We start from the raw sequence: 23732 nt of genomic DNA, 5'->3' as shown, positions 1-23732 counted from the left end.
TGAAAAGGTGTTGAAAGATACAAAGTAACCTGCTGCTTTTCTCAGTTTTGGCAGCTCTGTCTTGTTCCCTTGACTATAATTCCATATCAGCTGACCAATAGATAGGCTGGCTAGCAGTGATTTGTTCAGAGCTTGGTACCTTTCCCAAATGTATTTCGAGTATAAAAGTGGCATCCTTCCGTCCCTTAAGTTAATATTTTAAACAATATGCTCACATTTGCATAATTTGTGCCTACATCTTCAAGGGTTCTGACCACATGAGCCTTAAACCTGGGTCTGTGGGACCAAGGCTTGTGTACTAGGTTTTCCAAGACCGTGCTTGAGTTCCACACTACATGTAAACCTGATCTTACAATTACGCACCTTGGTCTCACAGTCATGCTAAACACGTCCATACTGCAACATGAGATCTTTCTGGCTCGGGTCTCCAGCATATCCTCACCACAAGATGTCCGTGGCTTGGACCTCGAGTCATAGCAGGCCTCCTGGAGCCAGGTCTGTTTACTGACCTCAGTCAGACTGATGCGTTGTGGTAGAAAAAACTGGGGCTTGGATTCAACCTGAGTCAGAGCCTAGGCTTAGTATATTGTAGACAAGCCCAAATAGATCTGCAGATGACTGCTGGCCTTTTTTGTCTGTCTATAGAGGGGTAGTTTTGATTGTGTGCATATATACTTCACAACAGCACCTGTGTAAAATGAAGTGGATTGGACAATTTCTTTATATCTTAGTTATAGGAATTTTTCTCCAGCCACTGTACATTGCAACAAATACTGTTTAGTTTCCCTTTGGTGCCTAGCACTGGTGCATAATGTTAAATTAAAAAAAAAAAAAAAAGTAAGAGTCAACAGGCTGTACATTGCTCACTTTCCAGTAGATCTAAACTTAAGTATATAGCTGACAATGATGCATTGTCCCAAGTTCGAAGTGATCCAGCCTTTCAACTGCTGGTTTATGGTGTCCAACAAAATAGTTTTACAATTGATCTGTTATTGGGGCTTTTTTAAGCCCTCTACATTAAAAAGAACGCCAGAGCTTACAGTGAGTGCTTCCATGTGGTTAGCCACTTTATGAAACAGGGGTGTGGTGGTGGTGGTAATGGTAACACCATTCATTGCAGTTTTTGTTTCACTCTTGACAAGGAAACACAATAGCAACCCCAGAATACACCTGGCAGGAGAGGAATAATTGGTCCTTTTCATCCCCATAGGGCTTATATTACTCTGCACATTTTAAGCATTTGAGCTTTGAACAAAAATCATTTACCATCCTATCGATATTTATACTCCCTTAGTTTTAAAAGCAGAAGGCTTTTAATAGCTCTTGATTCTTTCTTCAGGCTACTACTAAAGTAATTCAGATGAATCAGTTATTTACTGAAGGCCTTGCAGCTACCTTGCAAATAAACTTTACTTTATGGCTATCATGTCTATGAGTTCCTATTCCATGGAGATTTTATAAACCCTTAGCAATGCAGACATTACAACCTCATACAGATCAAGTCCCTCTCCTCAGTAATATGCATGGAATTCATTACAATGCCTAACACCAGGCAGTGTATAACAGCAGAATTTCCTCTCTCTAACCCAAAGTCACTTTTTAAATATCTTTACTGATTTAGGTGTTAGAGATGGTTATCCAAAGTTTATCACTTTGTTTTGAATACTTTTCATTAAGAGCAAGATTTTGAGTAATTTGAGACCAACTACTTTGGGGGAAAAAACCAAAACAAAAAACCCACAATTGCATTCACTTTGAAGTAGTGGATCATCTTTTCTAGGCACACTTCTCATGTATCTGTGTTCCTTGCTTTATTTGACTTCTTATTTCATTTTGGTACTACCAATTACTAGCCAAATCTCAGATAGAAGGATCAATCACTGAAATCAGAATTATTTTCTATACAGTTGAAGAAACTGAGTACCGAGGAAACCACATGACCTTGTCGAGAATCATATGCCAAGTCAGTTGAGCAGAGTTAGGCACATGACTGGAGAACCCATCCTGGGTCCCAGTTACCCTTTCAGTTGTGCAAGCCAGAAATGCCTTCTCCCAGCTACTGAACCATACCCCGCTCTCAGTCCCATCCCTGCGCCACACCCTCATTTCCATCTCTGCCAGACTAAGTTTCTCTGGAGGTAAACAGAGTTGTTAAGGCTTACCCAGTTTCAACTGGAAAATAACCTTTACCTACCTCAGGATTACTTATTACTGGTCACGAAGCACTAAGGCTTGTTACTATCTCCCAGTAAGCCCACTAGATACACACTTCAAGTAATTAGTAATAAACATCATCTAAATTCTTGTGTCAGCATCACCACCAAAATCAAATACCACAGCAGCTACATTTCCAAGACTGACCAACAATTTTGCCCCAACTTGAGACACCCAGAGCCTAATTTGCAGATACCAAAAATTGCCAGTGGCCACTCTTGAAATGTTGGTGTAAGATTTTATTCATTTACTGACAGAGTCTTATTGAACAAAGTTATCTAGCTGTAGTTTAATGCCTAAAGCTCAGCCTGTAAGCGTGCCACTGATGTGTCCAGGGAGCAGTTAGGACTTGTAGATTAATGAAGATATACTGAACCTTTTAAAGTTCCACTCACTTTTATCGTGGCTGAAATGTTTGAAACCTAAAGAAATAGGATCTATGTGAGGTACATAGACCCACTTCATGACTGAGAAATGGATGGATAGGGAACATTAACAAGTAGTATTTGCATTATTTTGCAAGTCACTTGATAAAAACAAGTCTCTCATCCAGCATCCAATTCCAACATGGTACTCACAAGATGATCCTTTTTTTCAACCCCAGTATCATACTATAACAGAATGTGCACTATCTCCAGAAGAAGAAAGAGGTGAACAACATGAATTGTGATCAGTATGTCTAAGCTAGATCTGCAAACTCTGTTGCAGAAGGTGGCAGTCAACTGGGGTATATGCACACCTGGAGGCTGTCTGGATATATATCTATTAACCCACACTTTCTACAAAAGATTTCTTGTACATACAATTTGAAAGACAAAGTTATTTTAAAAAACACTCCAAGGCTACATCTTTTTTTAGAAACCATTGACTTAAGAATATTTTCTTGTCAGGAATTAGTACATAAAGCTACTGATTCTTATCCATTTTTCATTCTTTGCCCAAACCACCACTAGGAAAAAGAAAATCGTAACACCATTGAATAATTGCTTCCAGTGTTGACTTAATATTAGTAAATCAGTTTCAGATCCTCTGATCAAAGGCACTATATAATATACACATTTTCTTATTAAAATAGGAGTCTCTTTCAATTAGGCACTATCACTAAAATGTACTTCTATTATAGAATCTTGCTAAGCATATTTGTAGTGTCATCTACCTAATCACTACACTCCGACATCAGTTGCCTTAAAGTAGGATCTGATGTGCATTTGAGTATATATTTTAACTTCCTCTGAGGAGACTATATTAGGAAAGTCTAACAATACATCTACACCATGTAAACAGTTACCCTGTAACCTGTCTGTTCAGAAGGGTCAGTTTTCATTGTGTGTTTAACAACCCGAAAGTGACTGTCTGCACAAAAGAACCAGTAAAGCTGAAAATGGGGACAAGGGAAAGTGTTCAATGCCACTTTCATTGATTTTTAATAGGAATTTTCTCCCCATTGCTTTCTTGGGAACACAATCAGGTCCAAAGCTAGAAAGTCAGTCCAAGTATTCTGTTTTACCCATTCTATTTATTTAATAAAATAGGAAACAAACAATGAACCTTACGGCCCTTTTCGGGATGATCAAATACGAATACTGGAGAGTTATTCTCTAGTTACCACCCACACCCCAAATCCCCTTCTCCAATTTCTAAAGTGTTGGCTACTCCCCACTTCAGTGCTTTTTTAAAAAATTATTATTATTTGAAATAAAGCCTGATTTTGAATTTTCTACAGTGGGTAAGGTATGAGATTCCCTTTTGGGGAGGGAGCTATTCCCAGGACTCAGAGGTTTGAGCAGTTACCTTTGTGGCTGTGAATAAAGAAAATAAACCCTTTTCTATAGGAGAGCTTGGCAAGCACCGAATTTTTACACAAAGCTTGCTGTAGGGTCACTGCATTACAGTAATACTGGAAAGACATTTTAGCGATGGCATATAGTATAAATTACACCTTTGGAGATAGGCTTTATAAGCTAGAGAACGGTTTAGGTACCTTTAAATAGTATTTCAACACTGTACACAGCCCACATTATAACTGATTGCATCAGAAGTCCCAGATCTTGTGAGCACAAGCACAGAGCACCCAAAATAGTAGCCTCAGCGGATGTAGTGAGGGTGTATGAATTTTTTTTATTTATTTCCTGCTATTTGAATCTGCAGAGTAGGGAAGCTTCAAACGGCAGTCAAAAAAATGACATTCATAAGTACTTTGGGACCAAAGTCCTTTTCCTATTTAAAAATCATGGGAGTTTTGCTATGAATTTCAAGAAGAGCAGGACCTAAGAGAACAAGAAAGAAAAGAAAGGAAATTTTTTTTTGCCACTCATAGCTGAAATCAGATGTTCTGCAATGTCTGTCAAAATGACATCGACCAAGAGGTTAAAATGTCCTTAATGTCCTTTTCACAAACCAGTCATACATTCTTTTAATGAGAGAAGAGTCCTCAAAACTTTTGTAGGTAATATTAGATTTCATGGCTGTAGAATTATCGTCAGCTATAAGGTCTGACTATCCTACTGTAAACCTTCAACACAAGTGCTGCATTTAGCTCTAGAACACTGCATAATTGCAGTGATCAGAGAGACTGATATTTCAAAGATAAAATACTTTCCTGTAAAGGTACTTGCTCAGGTATTTGGCATAGTCTTTAAAAATGCAGTCACTGTGGACAATAGGATATATAGGATCTGATTTTTCTACTCAATTAAATTTTCACAACTCCTACTGTGGATTCAGGTATATAACAATATAAGTGGTACATTTTACTGGTATAGCTTGTTCCCACAGGGAAGGGAAATAAGACATAACAGTGTAGATAACTGCATCCACACTGGACGGAGGGGAGGTAAAGAGGCTGTGTACTTGTATAATTAAATAAGTAGTTTTTGTATATAGACCAGGCGTAGATTTAGTGAAGAATACAGCAGTTTGGAGTCTCTGAAAGGTCTAGCTACCCAGTGCTCCTTTCTGTAGTGTCTTCACCAACCAGGAGAAATTGTAATTTTTGAACATTTATATACTTGTACTAATTGTATTAGACCCATGCCATGTGTTATTACTTAATGCATATACCCCTTTGGCAAGAAGCAACATATATTAAAAGACCTTCACCTGTTCTGCTAGGCTAATGCTAAAACTGGAATTTATGTTGAGCTGGTGTATGCTATATATACACACACTTGCACCATTACTTAGTCAGGTTTTCTTAAAAAAAAAAAAAAACACACACACACACCCATACACAATCAAAAATGAAGTAATTTGAAACCATGAGGTATTTTGAAATTTTTTAGCTTCAATTTTAGATGTCAATAACTGCTATTCTGCTGTGAGACTAAAGATTTGCCGTGTTCATTACGGAAGCGCAATTATGAGCTAACTCTAATGAACATTTATCGCACAGCATCCAGTATCATGCATGGCCACAGGCCAGCTTCTGTTAGGTGCTCAAAAACCTTCCAAATACCATTGAGGTCGATGAGTTTTGGGAGACAGAGGCTCTCAGCACTTGGGGGAAAGCATGTAGTATGTAGACAGGATTGGACCACTAGTAGTGGCCAAGATACATGTATAACATATGCTTTCAAACTTTAATGCAAAATGTCTGCAACAAGCCTACCTTAGTACTTAAAAAGAAAAATTCCTGTTAAGATGTGGCTTATATTAATAATAAAAAACAGTTATTCAGCATGGCATCGGATTTTAAAGTCCTCAAATAGATTTTTTTATTCAAAGTTCTTAAAGGTGAACTGCAAAAGTGAGGGGAAGAGTTTGTAGCTCTCTCTTCACTTTTTTTTTTAAACTTATTTTAACTGTAGAAATATTAGTTTGGCAGGAAAGCCTCTTGGGGGCTCAAGAGAAGTGAAATATTGTGAGCTCACATGAAGATGGCTGTTTAATCTTTATGGCATCATTTCTCCCAAGTTTTTTTTTTTTGCTAGGTATTAGGAATTAAATAGATGCTATAAATCAGAGAAAAACAAAATGCTCAGTTTTCAGCTGAAGTACAGTCACTTCATTGACTGAACTCAATGAACTCACACCTGCGTAAGGCCCTGATCCTGCACAACTGATGTCAACAGGATCTTTGCTATTGGATACAGTGAATTCATGAACAAGGTTTAAATTAGGAGTGAGAAGAATTAGGCACCCTAAATGTTAATCAGTTTGACTAAAAGTCCCAACTTCCTCAATTGCTCAGCTTTCGGTTTCTTGTGATGTCATAATTTCATTAGTTCCCATAAGTCTTCCTGGACAGACAAATCATGAGTTTAAAACAAAAAACCCCACACATTTGGGAATTTTTGGGGAAATACATGCTTTTCAGGCCTTCTAATTAAAAAAAAAAAATCAAGAAGGTGGGGGGAGAAAGGCACAAGCCCATTTTCTTTAAGTTACATTTGAAATGTTAAGGAATCACAGTCTTAAGGCATAACTTTAAAAACTGTATCTTTTTCAGTAAATCAGTAAAGTCTCCAAGTTTACGAACAGCTGACCTTCTACACCTATACTCCAATAAACCATATTATTATTAAAATTACAAAATAAGATCCTAATCTTGCGAGCTGTTCTGCAGAGCCCAAATGACTTCAATAAACATTTATATAAGTGTAGGATTCTGCCCACATACAGAATCAGGTAGCATCATGGCCTAAATATAATTATTCAACTGTTTCCAACATTACCAGAGAAAAATTCCCTTGCCTCACGATTTTAGGTTACCTTTCTCTATTCTTAACATACTGTTATTTTGGTTAGACAAATATCATGATTAAAAAAAGCATATGTCTGCCATGATTGCATATTAAAGTCAGTTATCCTTACAATACATTAAAAAAACCACAGTTTTGCTGTTCTTTTTTTAAAAAAACAAAACATTTGTATTAAAATCCTTAAAATGGATAGACATTAAACGCATGTCTGGAATTAAAGTTACAGTTGTTAGAATTTTCTTGATACATCACAACATTAAGATTTCTCTCTTTGCTGGCTGGAGGTACATCCTACATCAGAGAACCAAAACAAAAGAAATCCTCCCAAAAAACCTAAATGCCTGTAAATTTGAATTAAATGCAGTCCAAATTTGCAAGACATGGAAATGACATTTAAAAGGCTCAAATGGAAATAAGAAATAAATTCCATTAAACAATAGGTCTTTTTGTCCTGGCTTGTTCAGTGTGATTACTGAAAGGAAGCTGTTAAGTAGTTTCTGGAGTAGCAGATAATGGGATTCTGTGGCGCTTTCACAGGTTGGCACCGGCTGGAACAGCTGAGTTTTGAAGGCACTCTACAGACACAGGGTTGCTGTTGGCCCTGTATCACATTTTAGGAAGTCTATGTACTTTAGAGAGCTAATCAAAATCAGTTATTGCCAACCCAAAAATAAGGAAAACAAACCACCACCACAAACCTCCCTCCCCCCTGAAGAAAAGAAGAAAACACAACTAAAAAAATATTGTGCAGATTTGTAACATTTTCACAGCTGATTTAAAAAAAAAATACTACCGCTCTCCCCCAAACTCCCATCCGATACAGCAGGTAAACAAAATAGGAAGTTTCACAAATGATCAGCAGACACGTTCTGGCACCCCACACTGTATTGGCATCAGTGTTATTCAAAGTCCCAGTTCAGATGTGCAATACTTCAGATTGGATACACTGTAACAATAATCCAACTTTGCATAGAAATCCTCAGAATCAATATCACAGTCACCGGGTGCATTCAAGGTTGGCTAAAGAAGAGAGAGCACCAATCTTAAGTGTTACCCCCACACGTCCACGGAAAGATTTCTCTCCCTCTCTCTGCAATGGTTTCTTCGTTTACTGCTCCCCTCAGTTCCTTAAGTGAAATTTAACTCTTCCAGTTAGAAAACGATTGCTCACAAGCTCCCCTTTCTCCAGGCCGAAACTTTCCTTACTGGTGTCAGTTGCCAATACAGCAATCTGTAAATGGTACTTACGGGAAATATGCAACAATCAAAATCGATGAAATATACATGCTGAAAAAGCCACGTCCCAACAATACACCCACCCAATGACACTGATCACTGCAGCAGCTGCTGCTGCAGCCTGGAATCCTTGTGTATGCAAAGTTGTTTCCAATCTTTGTTTCGAACGATCACATTGCTGCTTCTTTTTGCTGTAAACCTGTGCGAACGACAACATTGCCCCGCACGCCCTTTCAGAGGATCACGCAGGACGAGCAGCACTGATCGTCCCCGTTGGGTTGGGAAGCGTAGTTCATCTGCCTGACAATCTCTGCAAACAGTTCGTCCACTGAAGCTTTGTTTTTGGCTGAAGTTTCCATGAAGGGGCAGCTCCACTCCTCGGCCAGAGCTTTGCCTTCCCCATACGAGACCTCCCTCTCGCCCTCCAGATCCACCTTGTTGCCCACCAGGATCATGGGCACCTTCTCGTACCTCTTCACCCGGATGATCTGATCCCGCATGGGCTTGATGTCCTGGAAGCTCTGCTGGTTGACCAGGCTGTAGACCAGGATGAAACCTTGCCCGTTCTTGATGTAGAGGTCCCGCATGGAGGCGAACTGCTCGGTGCCGGCAGTGTCCAGGATCTCCAGCACCGAGGGGGAGGAATCCACCTCGATCTCCTTGCGGTAGAAATCCTCGATGGTGGGGTCATACTTCTCGATGAAGGAGCCGGTCACGAACTGCACGGTGAGGGCGGATTTGCCCACCCCGCCCGAGCCCAGCACCACCACCTTGTATTCTCGCATGGCTCCGCTCCGCACAGCCGGCTCCTTCCTCGCTGGGTCTCTTCTCTCCCTCCCACCTCCAGCCGCCGGAGAAGGAGGGAGGGGAGAGAAGCCGCCCCGCCGCGGCTCTCACTGGAGCAGGGTGAGCATGCAGCAAGCAGCCGGCGGGGGAGGGAGCAGCGGCTAACGCCCGGGCAGCGCCAGCCCCCTTCGCGCGGCAAAGGCTGCGCCCAGCCTCCCGGGCCGGCTCCTGGGCCAGGCAGCCGAGGCCGAGCCCCAGCAGAACGCGAGCCCCTTTGACAGGCAGGCGCCGTGCCTGAGTCTCAGCAGCCCTGGGAGACGGAGAGGCGGCAGCTGCCAGCGGGGCGGGGGAGGAGATCGCGAGTTCTCATCGCCCCCCGGCAGCCAGCGCGTGGTGCACCAGTCCCGCGGTGTCGCCTCGCGCCGCCACGGGCCATCCCTTCCCCGCAGCCCAGCGCTCGGCTCAGCTCACAGCCCGCCCGGACCCATTGGCTCGCGCTAACGCCCTTCCCCCTTCCATTGGTTTCTGGGTGGGGGGGACCACACAAGGACACGCGCCCCCAGTCGCCCTTTTGTTCGGATTGGCTGCCGCCTAGTGCCCGTCAGGCCGCGCGGCCTCATTGGCTCAGAGGTTTGAGTTCCTCCGCCATTGGGTCTCCAGAGGGAGGAAGATGATTGGCCGGTGAGCCGCTGTCTGTCGTTCTGCCCCGCCTATGAAGGAGTTTTGGCGGATACTTATACTTTGCAAACGGGCAGAGGGGGAGGCCGAGGGTCGCGGTACAGTGCAGGGGCGTCGGCCCTTCCCTGGAGGCGCCCAGCAGTGCAGCTCCCCTTGGGTGAGCCCCAGGCGGAATTAGGGCAAGCTACAGCCCTGCTGGGGAGGGGGCTGTGCTTTACCCCTGAGCTGCCCCAGGGTCACCCACCTAAAACACACGTGCTGGGCAGGAGGCAGTTTGAACAGCCTAGAGCAACCCGTTCCCGAGACAGGCAGGGGTGCCTCAGGAGGATCACTCAGGTTATTTTGCTCCTTAGGAGAGGTGGCTGTGGGGATAGAGGTGACTCCAGCAGTGTATTGCCTAGGCCAAGAAGGCCTAGGCCTAGGGTGGCAAATTTGCTGGGGCAGCAAACTTGTTCGTGGCCCCTTCCCTACTCCACCCCTTCCCCCAAATCTCTGACTGCTTCCTCCCCCAGATGCACTGTGCTTCCCTCCTTCCACTTCCCTCCCAGGCTTGCCAGGCAAAAGTGCTGGGAGGGAGGGAGAAGCATAGCAGCACTCAGAGGAGGCAGAGCAGAGGTGAGCTGGGGCCCACAGGCGCAGGGAGTAACGAGGGGGGGGGGTGAGAACCGCTCCCTGCCCCAGCTTACCTGTGCCATCTCCCGAGTGTGCCGCAACTCCCCTTCTCCCCTCCACCTCCCCAGGCCTGCCACATGAAAGTGCTGGGAGGGAGAAGTGAGTAGCGGTGCGCTCAAGAGATAGTGGAGGTGACCTGTGGCCAGCAGGTACGGAGAGTAACTCTTGGGGGCAGGAAACCGCTCACTGCCCCAGCTCACCATCACTCCACCCCCACCATCCCCTGAGCGTGCCACATCTCCCCCTTTCCTCCCAGGCTTGCCACAGGGGAGCAGAGGTGAGCTGGCATAGGGTGGAGACCAGCAATTTTTTGAGGGCCTGGAGGCACCAGATTTGTTAATCTGCCACTGGGTAACTCCCACTTCTCTTCCTAGCCCTCACTGCTGCAGGCAACTGTGGAATCCCCTAGGCTGCCTGACCACCCCTGCTTTGACCTGACAGGGATGGGGAAAAAAATCCTGGAGCATGAAAAGGGAGGCCACACAACACCTGTAGGAAGGGGCTGGGACCTAGGCCGCAGAAGACCTCTTCTCTCTCTCATTCTGCAGAATGAATTACTACTAGAGCTCAAGATCATTTTCCTCTCCTCTTGATGGAGCAGGGAGAAAGCAGGAAACCCAGGCCTCCTGTGTGTCAACTTGAGCGTGGGTAGTCAGTGGTTTCACACCCTGAATTAAAAGCGGGAATGGGGGTTGCCCCCCTCTGTATCATAGAACATAGGTGTCTGGGCACTAGGTCAGGGTCACACACCCCACTCCTTGTGAGCAAGTGCAGCTTCATACCAGGTGAGCTGCTCTCCCTGCCACTCCACAAAGGACTATGGGAGTGTGTGTAGGAGACTTTGTTGCCACCCTCCCAGCAGTGCTTTTGTGGGGTGGGGTTGGCAGGACAGCTGCCAAATAGAGTCCCCTGCTGGAGTACAGGGAACCCCCATCTGCTTATGTGGGTATGGCTAAGTCCTCGCTCTCAGAGGGCTACCCACAGGCACTAGTTCCCATTCTACTTTAAAGACAAGCAACTGTTTAAAATGTTTGAGTTAAAAATTCATTCAAAGCACCTTAAACTTCTGTTACACACCACACCTGAAGTTTGAATAATTAATACCCAAGAATGACAACTGCCACATGTTTGAAATTATTTGCATTTTGTTGCTTGTTAACAACAACTCACCCAGACTGTGATTGAGCCAAAGAAACACTGGCTATTTGCCATTGTTTGCAGAAATCATTCCTTTGTACTTTCTGTCAGTCAGACATTTGTAGTTTTAAGAAAAACATCACTGGTTATTTTAGCACCTTCCAATCTTTGCTTTGTGTGTACTGGCCACTCTTAACAGTTCTCAGTCTTTATCCAATTAACCCTCTCTATCCTAGGCTCAGCCCCATTTAAGAACTTATTTAAATGCAGTTCTTCTTAAATTGGTTTATAACTTGATCAATCTGGTCAGTGCAATCAGAGACAAACTGACAAACCCATTTTTTAAAACAGCATTCTGGAATGGTTGGGCGTTTTCCACACTTGCTGGCCAAACCCATGTTAAAACCATTTTAGCAGGAATTGTGTAAACATGGTTCTAAAACCAGCATAGGTGGGGCTGCATTATGCACTGTTGCTGATCCTGCACTCTTTGCACACCTGAAACTCCCAATGAAGAAAATGAGGGGGAGATACTATGCCAGGGGTCAGCAACCTTTCAGAAGTGGTGTGCCGAGTCTTCATTTATTCACTCTAATTTAAGGTTTCATGTGCAAGTAATACATTATAACGTTTTTAGAAGATCTCTTTCTATAAGTCTACAATATAGAGCTAAACTATTGTTGTTTGTAAAGTAAATCAGGTTTTTAAAATGTTTAAGAAGCTTCATTTAAAATTAAATTAAAATGCAGAGCCCCCCAGACCAGTGGCCAAGACCCGGGCAGTGTGAGTGTCACTGAAAATCAGCTCATGTGCCACAGGTTGCCTACCCCTGTACTATGCTGTGTCTCATGGAAGACAAAGGAGAAGAGGGGCGTTAAACTACCTTTGCATCAGCCAGATTCTGAGCTGCCTGGGGATTAGCGAGGTCCCTGGTATAAATTAGAAAACAGGGAAGCTTCACCCATATAAGTCACTTTTTACATTGGTGTAAAAGCCCACTAGAGTTTTGCGCTAATGCAATTACATCTATATAGTTAACATGGGGCAAAAAACCCATTGTAGATAAACTCTCAGTATGTCCTTCAGTCTCACTATCACAAATGGTGGATATCTTGTGTAAATCCTAATAAGTTTAAGTACATAGATTTGCAAAATATATATGTAAACTTAGTGACTATTATATGATGGTATCTCCAGGGAAACAATAGCAAAGATCTAAAATGCATCCCCCACCACATACTACTCATTGAAGTCAGCAAGTTTTTATCTTCAAAGCCTAATTGCTAATGATGAAATAATAATGCATTTTGTTTATTGAGAACTTATATGCCAATAGTATCCTATGTGTTTCACAAAAACCCAAACATAAACCATGCTCATTAGGTCATCCCCCTGCCTTTCATGTTATCAGTTGAGCCTAGTGATATTTAACTCAAGACACTTGGATCATTTTAAAGGAAACAGACAAATTTACACTTTATACGGCCTTTTATCATAGGGCAGGGATAAAGGCACCAGAGTTAAGGTTGCAGTGTGGCTTCTGTTTAAAGCTATGCATGTACATAACCAGACTGGTTTGAAACTTACCATTTCAGGTGCACGGGTAGAGTTTGTGGTGCAAATTTGAGTCCATTTTATCAAAGGGTTCTAGAGATACGGCTCCTCCCCAAATGACCGGTTCTTAAAATATAATTCTTACAATTGTTTTGCACACAAATAGGAAGCAAACATGGAGGAAAGGATGCAGGGACTTTATATCACTGGGATCCTCCCAGTGAGGTCTAGTGTTCAACACTAAGGAAAACTCCCCAAGTTATGTTACTTTACTTTTGGTTCTGCAAGGTGGATGACAATAGGAATTGGAAATATCCCAATACTTTACCTCTCCTTAACCACCTAAATAAGCCATATTTCTTTGTCCATCACAACTCCAAATCAGGACTCCTATTCATACAGAGCAATGGGACCTTCAATGTGGCCTGCATAGCAACACTGATACAGAGATTACATTAGATGCAGAGCTGCCTTTCCTTCTTATTTCCAGCTGCAGAGTCACAGTGAAAGTGACTAAGGCCAGGTCTATGCCACAAAGTTTTGTTTGCACAGTTATGTTGGTCAGGGTGTGACAAAAACTACACCCCTTAGCTAACACAGCTATTCCAACAAAATCCCCAGTGTAGACAGCTATGCCAACAAAAGAGCGCTGCTAAGGGCTTGTCTACATAGGGAAATGTACCAGTATTATTATATTAGGGCTTGTCTACACTTACATTTTATAGTGCTGTAACATGCTGGCTCGGAGTGTGCAAAATCACCCCCCTGAGCACAGCAAGCCTGAGTGCTTTAAAGCGCTAGTATAGACAGGCTCCCAGCGCTGGGAGCCAGGCTCGGAGCTAATCCCCTCATGGAGGTGGATTACCAGGAGCGCTGGGAGAACTCTCTCCCAATGCTCGCACGCGACCACACTCGCACTTCAAAGTGCTGCCGTGGGAGCGTTCCCGCGGCAGCACTTCGAAGTTTCCAGTGTAGACATACCCTAGTTATACCAGTATAACTCCCCACATAGACAGTTTTACTCTGGAATAAGAATGCCTTTTTGGAGTTTAGTTTATGTTGCTTTGGATGCCTAAACCTATAGGCAACCAAGAGCCTCTATTAAATTAGGCGCTAATTTCAGCTACACAATTTTGAAAATTGTAGGCCTAAAGCCAGGTCTACATGCAGATTCTGAACTGGTACGACTATTTCAAATTAGGAGTGTGATTTTTTCCCCCAATGTAGTTATTCCAATATAAACCTTGGTGTGGACTCAGGGTATGGCTACACTTACAGTTGTACAGCGCTGGGAGTTACAGCTGTCTTCGTACAGCTGTGTAGGGAAAGCGCTGCAGTGTGGCCACACTGACAGCTACCAGCGCTGCAGTGTGGCCACATTTGCAGCATTTGCAGCGCTGTTGGGAGTGGTGCATTATGGGCAGCTATCCCAGCGTTCAAGTGGCTGCAACGTGCTTTTCAAAAGAGGAGGCTTGGGTGGAGTGTGACAGCGTGGGGGAGACAGAGAGAGTGGATTTTTGGAGCTGACACTGTGTCAGCTCCCTGCCTTGCAAGTTCTAAGGACTGGAAGATACACAGCACCAACCTGCAATCAATTTAAACGTTTCAAGCCCTTCCCCCACCCCTCTCTTATTCACTAAATGCAAATTATGCACTCCTAAATAGCCTTCAGACCACATAAGCAGCTGCTCAACACGGACTCCTCCCTCCTCCTCTGCCGTGTGACTCCTCTCTTCAAGCAAACAGCTGTGAACCTTCCAAAGCAATTCCCCTACCTGCCTCCGCTCGATCGAGCAAACAGGAGCTGTGTTTGTTTTTTAGATAAGCAGCTCGGGGGAGCTCGGAGTTCAGCCATTCTTCCGGTTTGTTGTGAGCAGGCATTCTGGGATACCTCCTAATACCCTGGAGGCCAATAACAGCGCTTTTGGTGGCCACACTTGATGAGCAGCGCTGCATGACCAGCGCTGCAATCGTTACACCCCAAGCAGACCAGTGTACAGCTGCAGCACTGGATGTGCCTTGCAGGTGTGGACAGTTTCTAAGTTGCAGCGCTGTAAACCCACCACCAGCGCTGCAACTCTCCAGTGTAGCCAAGCCCACAGTTATATCAGTATAAACATTCTTTATACCCATATAGCTCATTTCCCTTCCCTTACAGAAATAAGTGACATAGGTATAAGCAATTTTATACAGGTATAGCTGTGTCCATGCTAAACAGGATGTACTGGTTTAACCATAGCTTGGTCTACACTTAAAACATAACCAGCATATCTATGTTGATCAGGGATGTGAAAAAAAACAAAACAAAAACACACCCCTGACTGACACTGCTACCCCCAGTGTAGATGCAGCTATGCTGATTATGCTGACAGGAGACAGCTTCTGTCAACATAGCTCACCAGGGTGGTGATGTTCCTACACCAGCAGAAAAACTCCTGCAGCTATACTAGAAGCTATGCCAGCCCACACTATAACATAGACATAGCCGTTGTCAGTACAAAGACTGTTCAGTGGTTAGGGTACTAGCCCAGGACTTGGGAGACTGCTGTGCCACTCATTTCTTTTGTGAGGCAGGTCACTTAGCCTCTTTGTACTTCAGTTCCTCACCTGTAAAATTAGCCTTCAAAGAGAATGAATAGAACAGGGCAATTATCATGTGATCCATCTAGGCCCAGCATTTGGCAGTCAGAGGCTTAGGAACACACAAAGCATGAAGTTACATCCCTGACCATCTTGGCTAATAATAATAGCACTTCTCCAGCTCACAGAGGTTGTAAGAATAAACACTTTAAAGACTGAGGCACTGAAATACTCAGGTGGTAGGGGACTTATAAGTATCTTAGATGGACAGAAACTAATACATCTTTTGTATATAGACAAAGCCTAATTGACTTGCATAACATAAGAACATACATAAGAATGGCCAGACTGCATCAGACCAATGGTTCATCTAGCCCAGTATCCTGTCTTCCAGCAGTGGCCAATGCCAGATGATTCAAAAAGAATGAACAGAACAGGGCAATTATAATGTGATCCATCCTGTCATCCAGGCCCAGCATTTGGCAGTCGGAGGGTTAGGAACACATAAAGCATGGGGTTGCATCCCTAACCATCTTAGCTAATAGCCATTGATGGACCTATTCTCCAGGAACTTGTCTAATTCTTTTTTGAACCCAGTTATACTTTTAGCTTTCACAGCATCGTCTGGAAACAAATTCCACAGGTTGACTGTGCATTGTGAAAAGTGGTATTTCCTTTTGTTTTAAACCTGCTTCCTATTCAGTTAATTGGGTGACCCCTCATTCTTGTGTTCCATGAAGGGGTAAATAACACTTCCTTATTCACTTTCTCCACACTATTCATAATTTTATAGACCTCTATCATATCTCCCCCACCTTAATCATCTCTTTTCTAAGATGAACAGTCCCAATCTTTTTAATCTCTTCTCAAAGTTGTTCCATACCCTTAATCATTTTTTTGCCTTTTGCTGTGCTTTTTCCATTTCTAATATATATATATATATATATATATATATATATATATATATATATATATATATATATATATATATATATATATATTTTAGATGGTGTGACCAGACCTGCACGCGGTATTCAAGGTGTGGGTGTGGCATGGATTTATCGATTGGCATTTTGATATTTACTGTTTTATTGTCTATCCCTTTCCTCATGTTTCCTAACATTCTCTTAGCTTTTTTGACTGCAACTGCACATTGAGCAGATGTTTTCAGAGAACTATTAAGAATGACTCCCAGATCTCTTTCTTGAGTGGTAACAGCTAATTTAGATCCAATCATTTTGTATGTATGGATATGTTTTCTAATTTGCATTACTTTACATTTATCAACATTGAATTTCATCTGCCAGTGTGTTGCCCAGTCACCCAGTTTTGCTACCTCACTGTTTACCCCTTTTTCCAGCTCAGTGATGAATATGTTGAACAACACTCATTCCAGTACAGATCCTGGGGGACCCACTATTTACCTCTCTCCATTCTGAAAACTGATAGTTATTCTTACCCTTTGTTTTCTGTCTTTTAACCAGTTACTAATCCATGAGAGGACCTTCCCTCCTAGCCCAGGACTGCTTACTTTGCTTAAAAGCCATTGATAAGGGACCTTGTCAAAGGCTTTCTTAAAGTCTAAGCACAGTACATGCACTGGATCACCCTTGTCCACATGTTTGTTGGCCCTCTTTAAGAATTCTAACAAATTGGTGAGGCATGATTTCCCTTTACAGAAGCCATGTGGACTCTTCCCAGCAAGTTGTATTCATCTATGTGTCTGATAATTCTGTTCTTTACTATAGTTTCAACCAATTTGCCTGGTACTGAAGTTAGGCTTACTGGACTGTAATTGCTAGGATCGCCTCTAGAGTCTTTTTTAAAAATTGGCATCACATTACCTGTCCTCCAATCATCTGGTTCAGAGGCTGATTTAAGTGATAGGTTTCCTACCACAGTTAGTCGTTCTGCAATTTCATATCCGAATTCTTTCAGAATTCCTGGGGAATACCATGTGGTCCTAGTGATTTATTACGCTTTAATTGATCAATTTGTTCCAAAATTTCCCCAATTGATACCTCAATCCAGGACAGTTCCTCAAATTTGTCTCCTAAAAAGAATGGTTCAGGTGTGGGAATCTCCCTCACATCCTCTGCAGCAAGACCAGTGCAAAGAATTAATTTAGCTTCTATGCACTGGCCCTCTCTTCCTTGAGTGCTCCTTTAGCTCCTCAGTGGACAAGTGGCTCCACTGCTTATTTGGCAGGCTTCCTGCTTCTGATGTACTTAATTTTTTTTGGTTGCTGCTAGTTTTTGTGTCTTTTTCTAATTGCTCTTCAAATTCTTTTTGGCCCTGCCTCATTATACTTTAACACTTGACTTTTCAAGTTTATTCTCCTTTCTATTTTCCTCAGTAGGATTTGACATCAGCTTTTAAAAGATGCCTTTTGGACTCTAACCACCTATTTTACTCTGTTGTTTAGCCATGGTGGCATTTTTTAGTCTTCTTGCTTTTGTTGTTTATTTGGGTTTATATATTTACTTTGAGCCTCTATTATGTTTTTTTTTTTTAATTCCATGTGTAGTTCCCCTTCTTGAAATTAAAGTCCATAGTGATAGGCTTCTTTGGTATTCTCTCCCTCTTGCCCCCCGCCCCCAGGATGTTCAATTTAATTATATTATGATCACTGTTCCTGAGCGGTTCAGCTATATCCACCTCTTGGACCAGATCCTCTGCTGTCCTTAGAACTAAATTCAGAATTGCCTCTGCCCTTAAGGGTTGCAGGACTAGCTGCTACAAGAAGCAGTCAGTAATGTTGTCTAGAAATTTTATTTCTGCATCCCATCCTGAGGTGACACAGTCAATAAGGGGGTAGTTGAAATCCCCCATTATTATTGAGTTTTCTATTTTTATAGCTTCTCTAGTCTTCCTGAGCATTTCACAATCACAATGACCATCCTGGTATATTCCTACTGCTATAATAATATACGAGAATATATAAATATAAGAAGATTATATTCCTACTGCTATACTCTTATTAGTCAAGTATGGAATTTTTCTATCCATAGACATTCTATGGTACAGTTTGATTCATTTAAGATTTTTACTGTGTTTAACTCTCTGTTCTCTTTCACATATCTTGTCACTGTCCCATCAGGATGACCTACTTGTCATTCCTATGTATTTTGTACCCTGGTGTTACCATGTCCGGCTGATTATCATCATTCTGCCAAGTTTCTGTGATGCCTCTTATATCAATATCCTTATTTAATACCAGGCATTTGAGTTCACTCATATTATTATTTAGAATTCTAGCATTTGTATACAAGCACTTACAAAATTTGTCAATATTTAGTTCTCTGCCTTCACGTGATGTAATTGAATGAGACTCTTTCATCTGTTTCTCTTCAGTTCCTACCTGTACTTTATCAACTTTTATCCTCACCTCTTTACTAGGATACAGAGTGTCCCCTTAATAGAGCCTCCCCTAATGGATCTCTCTGTCTGAACTGTGTACTTCTCCACTCCTGTTGGGTTTCTTGCAGCCCTTAGTTTAACAACTGCTGTATTATCTTTTTAATTTTACATGCCAGCAATCTGGTTCCATTTTGGTGTAAGTGGAGCCCATCCGTCCTGTATAGGCTTTTCCTTCCTCAAAAGTTCTGCCAATTCCTAATAAATCTAAAACTCTCCTTCCTACACCATCGTCACTCTCGTCCACTCATTGAGAAACGGCAGTTCTGGCTGCCTAACTGACCCTGTGTGTGGAATGGGAAGCATTTCAGAGAATGCTACCATGGAGGCCCTGGACTTTAATCTCTTACCTAGCAGCCTAAATTGGGTCCCCTCCCCAGGAGGTACCTACATGTATCACGACCACTGACTCCTCCCCAGCACTGCGTATAAGTCTGTCTAGATGTCTCACAAGATCCACAACCTTCACACCTGACCGGCAATTCATGATGCAGTTCTCCCAGTCATCACAAACCATCTATATTTCCAATAATCGAATCTCTCATTACTATTACCTGTCTCTTTCTAATAACTGGGGTTCCCTCCCCTGAAAGGGTATCCTCAATGAGAGACAACACCATGACATCATTTGGAAGGAGGGTCTCAACTATGGGATCATTTCCATCCACTCCAGTTTGACATTCTCCTTCCCCGAGGCTTTCATCCTCCTCAATAGCACAGGGGCTGTCAGACTGGAGGTGGGATCTCCCTCTTGTGTCATGGAAAGTCTTATATGTACCTCTCTGTCTCCCTTAGCTCCTCCAGTTCAGCCACTCTAGCTTTAAGAGCTCGTCCTTGGTTTCGAAGGACCATGAACTGCTTGTACTTAGTGCATTCATGTGCCACGTGCCCACAAGGCAGTCAATCATACATGCTGCATTCAGCACAATAAACTGGATAGCCTCCAGTTTGCTGCTGGACTTCTGCCTTCTTTGGTGTTACTCCTGCAGCTCCCCCCACCCTTTTTTTTGGCAGGATGGAGAGGAGATTATTGCCCTAGAGCAGGGGTCGGCAACCTTTCAGAAGTGGTATAACGAGTCTTCATTTGTTCACTATAATTTATGGTTTCTCACGCCAGTAATACATTTTAACATTTTTAGGAGGTATCTTTCTAAAAGTCTGTAATATATAACTAAATTATTGTTGTATGTAAAGTAAATAAGGTTTTTAAAATATTTAAGAAGCTTCATTTAAAATTAAATTAAAATGCAGAGCCCCCTGGACCAGTGGCCAGGACCCGGGCAGTGTGAGTGCCACTGAAAATCAGCTCGCGTGCCGCCTTCAGCATGTGTGCCATAGGTTGCCTATCCGTGCCCTAGAGAATGTTTATTAGGTGGATCTGGCTCTCACACTCCCTCTTTAAACTCTCTTGCAAAACTCTCCTGTTTTCTAGCTCAACCTTCACGCAGTGAGTCAATGGCAGAGTCAGGAAGAGAACCCAGGGTCTTCTGACTCCTAGTCCCTCCTTTCATCCTGTTCTAGTGGCCTTCTGTAGCCATGCAGTAAGTCAGAAACGCAGCAAAATTCTACCCAAGTATGCATATTATCAGCAGTAGAGGTTAGTGTGAGGATTAAGACCCTGGTTCAGGAAAGTATTTAAATAGTACATACTAAGTCCATCTCTATTTAGGACAGCATTTAAGCACATATTTAAGTGCTTCTTGCATAGGGATGCTTTCCTTAATTAGGTCCCAAATAATGAATGGTACCACAAAGTTGTGTGGTATGAGCCTGGCAAAAAATAAGTAGAATATTTTACATTGATGGTGCAGTCCAAATCCAGCACTGAAATATGATGGCACAACTCCCACTGAAATCAATGGGAGTTGTGCTGGCTTATGCTAGGGTTGAATTTGGCCTTATGTTTCTCTGTAGAAGCCATCAATATGGAAAAACTTCCCACAGTTTTCCAGTGTCCTAGGAGATCATTCTGTACAATAAGGACTTGCTTGTCTCTTTCTTCAGGATTCCAAGCATGAATTAATTAACAATTAATTAATTAGCGATATATTGTTGAAATAGTAGAAGATTTATAAAAACTGGACAATAAATTTTAATTTTAGCTCAAAATCCACAATGTGTGTGTTTGTACTTGTTCCTCAGTGGTAGAATAACATTGTGATACAGCATACTTTTTTCCTTTCTGCACTGTGCTATTAAATCCCACTTTTTTCTGAAAGAGAAGATATATTATGTCTAAAGGGCAACCAAAGTAACAATGGCACTTAAATTGTTGAATTAAAGGGAGGCAATTGTTTGCTGAGCCCTAATCAGTTATTAAGTTTATTAATTTGAGCTAATTACTAGCCAGTTCTTGGAGACCAGTTGGTGAGGGGCAGTGGCGGCTCCAGGCCCCAGCACGCCAAACGCGTGCTTGGGGCAGCATGCCGCGAGGGGCGCTCTGCCGGTCGCTGGGAGGGTGGCAGGCGGCTCTGGTGGACGTCCTGCAGGCGTGCCTGTGGAGGGTCCGCTGGTCTCGTGGCTCCAGTGGACCTCCCACAGGCACCTCCACCAAAGCTGCGGGACCAGCAGACCACAGGACCAGCAGACCCTCTGCAGGCACGCCCGCAAGAGGTCCACCGGAGCCGCCTGCCACCCTCCCGGCGACCGGCAGAGCGCCTCCCGCAGCATGCCGCTCTGCTTGGGGCTGCGAAATGTCTAGAGCCGCCCCGGTGAGGGGGGTAAACAGTTCAGAGATTTAAGTGGATAATAGCTGTATTCAAGGTAGTTTGTTCATTTTATGAAAGACTAATTAAATTGAAACTCCTCTATTTATCCATGTGAAACAAGGAGTAGTGTAAACTTTAATTATGGCTCTAGTGATTTGGGGGTGTTTTGTTACCTGTCTCATGAAACCATCATGAAAGGCTCCAGCTCATGATTTTTTCCATATTCAAAATATTCATCTATTACTGTCAAGAGGGATGAAGCCATCAAGATAGCCACCATTTCCCTACAGTCTGCATGTGGAAGTGAGGCTACCCTTAATAAAGTTGGCTGCCACCCCTCATCCTTTTCAATTAAATTAAACCCAGGCCCACAGAGAAAATATCTGCCACTCTGTGGTTCAGGGGATTGGTTAGGACTCAGGGACTGTGAAGAGCAGCAGGGACACTGTGAAAGTGGATGGTATGAGTAGGGGGGAGCAAGGCACTGTGGGGACAGGAATGAGGATGAGGGGGTGCAGAGAACAATTATGGGTTGGGGGGAGATGGAGGAAATAGAATGGGGGCTCCCCCAGCCTGGCAGTAGTGATGTGTCAGAGGAGCCCCTTCAGAGCAGCTGGGGGAGGCAGTGTTGTGTTGCCAACTCTCATGAACTGATCAAGGGTCATGGGATTTTGGTGCCTCGATGAGGAGCTTTTGCAGTGATGCAAGAAGCAAGTCCAGTTCCATCAATTTCATGGCTGGGCACATGGGCAGAGCTCTGTGTGAGAGCCTTAGGGCTGAGGAGACACATCTGCCCTGCCACTGAGCTCTGTGACAGTGGGAATCAGGAAAGTGCTGCTGGGTCAAAATATGGGAACTGCTATCCATTTCCTATTACTCTATCAGTGGTGAGGTAAAGATAAGGGGAGTCTTCACCTGAGCAGCCACAGACAGGCATGCATTTGTGTGCAGGGAAGACTGACTTCTCAACCTGAAATTACACACACATTGGCAGAAGAGAGGGGAGCCAAAAAGGCAGACTAAAAAAAACCCACCATGATATAACTTTTTTTAAAAAAGCCTCAAGCTTTTTTGGGGGCAATCTCATGGTTTTGAAGGTCTGACTCATGTTTTTTTATCTCTTGAGGTTGGTAATATCATACTATATTTCAGCATCTTCTGAAAAATATGCACCAATCCAGCAGTGAGCTCCAGATATGCAGACCCATGAACCTGTGCATGGATCATTTACAATAGGTAAGAATATTATTAAGCACCTTAGTTAGCTAAATAAACAAAAATACCAAACAGTTGATTATTTTCATATTCAGAAAGACAAGGCATGTTTATACCTACCCCTGGAAACTTCCAACACATGCGTCTGACAAAGTGGGCATTCACTCACGAAAGCTTATGCTCCATTACGTCTGTTAGTCTTTAAGGTGCCACGGACTCTTTGTTGCTTTTTACAGATCCAGACTAACATGGCTACCCCTCTGATACTCAACTATTTTATATAACTTCAGGATGCAGCAGATGCTTCCAGTCATACTTGGGGGGAAGGGAAGCACAGTAGGAGGGTTTTGATTCAACAGTCCACAATAAAAAGATTAAAATTGTTGGCTTTGATGCGGAAAATTAAATTAGGCTTCATGGTTAACCCCACATTGAATTGAATAGGAGTGATTCAGATTGTTCCTTCAAGAGGACAATAGGTTGTAAGGCTTACGAGTTCTCTACATCTTGTAGAGCTACAAATATTGAGGCCAGGTCTATACTACAGGCTTCTGCTGACATTCTGATGTTGATCAGCAGTGTGAAGAGGTGGGCTTCCTGGCTAACATAGCTGTACTGGCAGAAGTTCCTAGTGTAGATGCATCTATAGCAGCAAATCATTATAGCTTGTTTCACTCATGGAGGAACCTTTCTTCTTAGGGTAACTGGCAGATTGATTAAAATTAAAATACAATATTTTATTAGCTGAAAGTGACGTTTTGAGCATTAAAATCTGCTTTTTATTAAGTATTTGTGTTTTATAATAGAAAATATTTGTGCATTAATTATTTTATAA

General features: G+C 42.9%; 2 protein-coding genes across 2 annotated transcripts in view; both read right to left on the bottom strand.

Annotated features, from left to right (window-relative positions):
• The window catches only part of P2RY1 (purinergic receptor P2Y1), a 1183293-nt gene that overhangs the window by 978240 nt on the left and 181321 nt on the right, over positions 1-23732 (bottom strand). The window lies entirely within an intron of this gene.
• RAP2B (RAP2B, member of RAS oncogene family) lies at positions 7656-9196 on the bottom strand. The gene has a single exon (XM_050966189.1). It carries the CDS (start codon positions 8933-8935, stop codon positions 8384-8386), a length of 552 nt encoding a protein of 183 aa, XP_050822146.1. The 5' UTR covers positions 8936-9196; the 3' UTR covers positions 7656-8383.

Source organism: Gopherus flavomarginatus, chromosome 8 (assembly GCF_025201925.1).
Source record: "Gopherus flavomarginatus isolate rGopFla2 chromosome 8, rGopFla2.mat.asm, whole genome shotgun sequence".
NCBI lineage: Eukaryota > Metazoa > Chordata > Testudines > Testudinidae > Gopherus > Gopherus flavomarginatus.
This window is presented reverse-complemented; position numbering and strand designations above follow the sequence as displayed.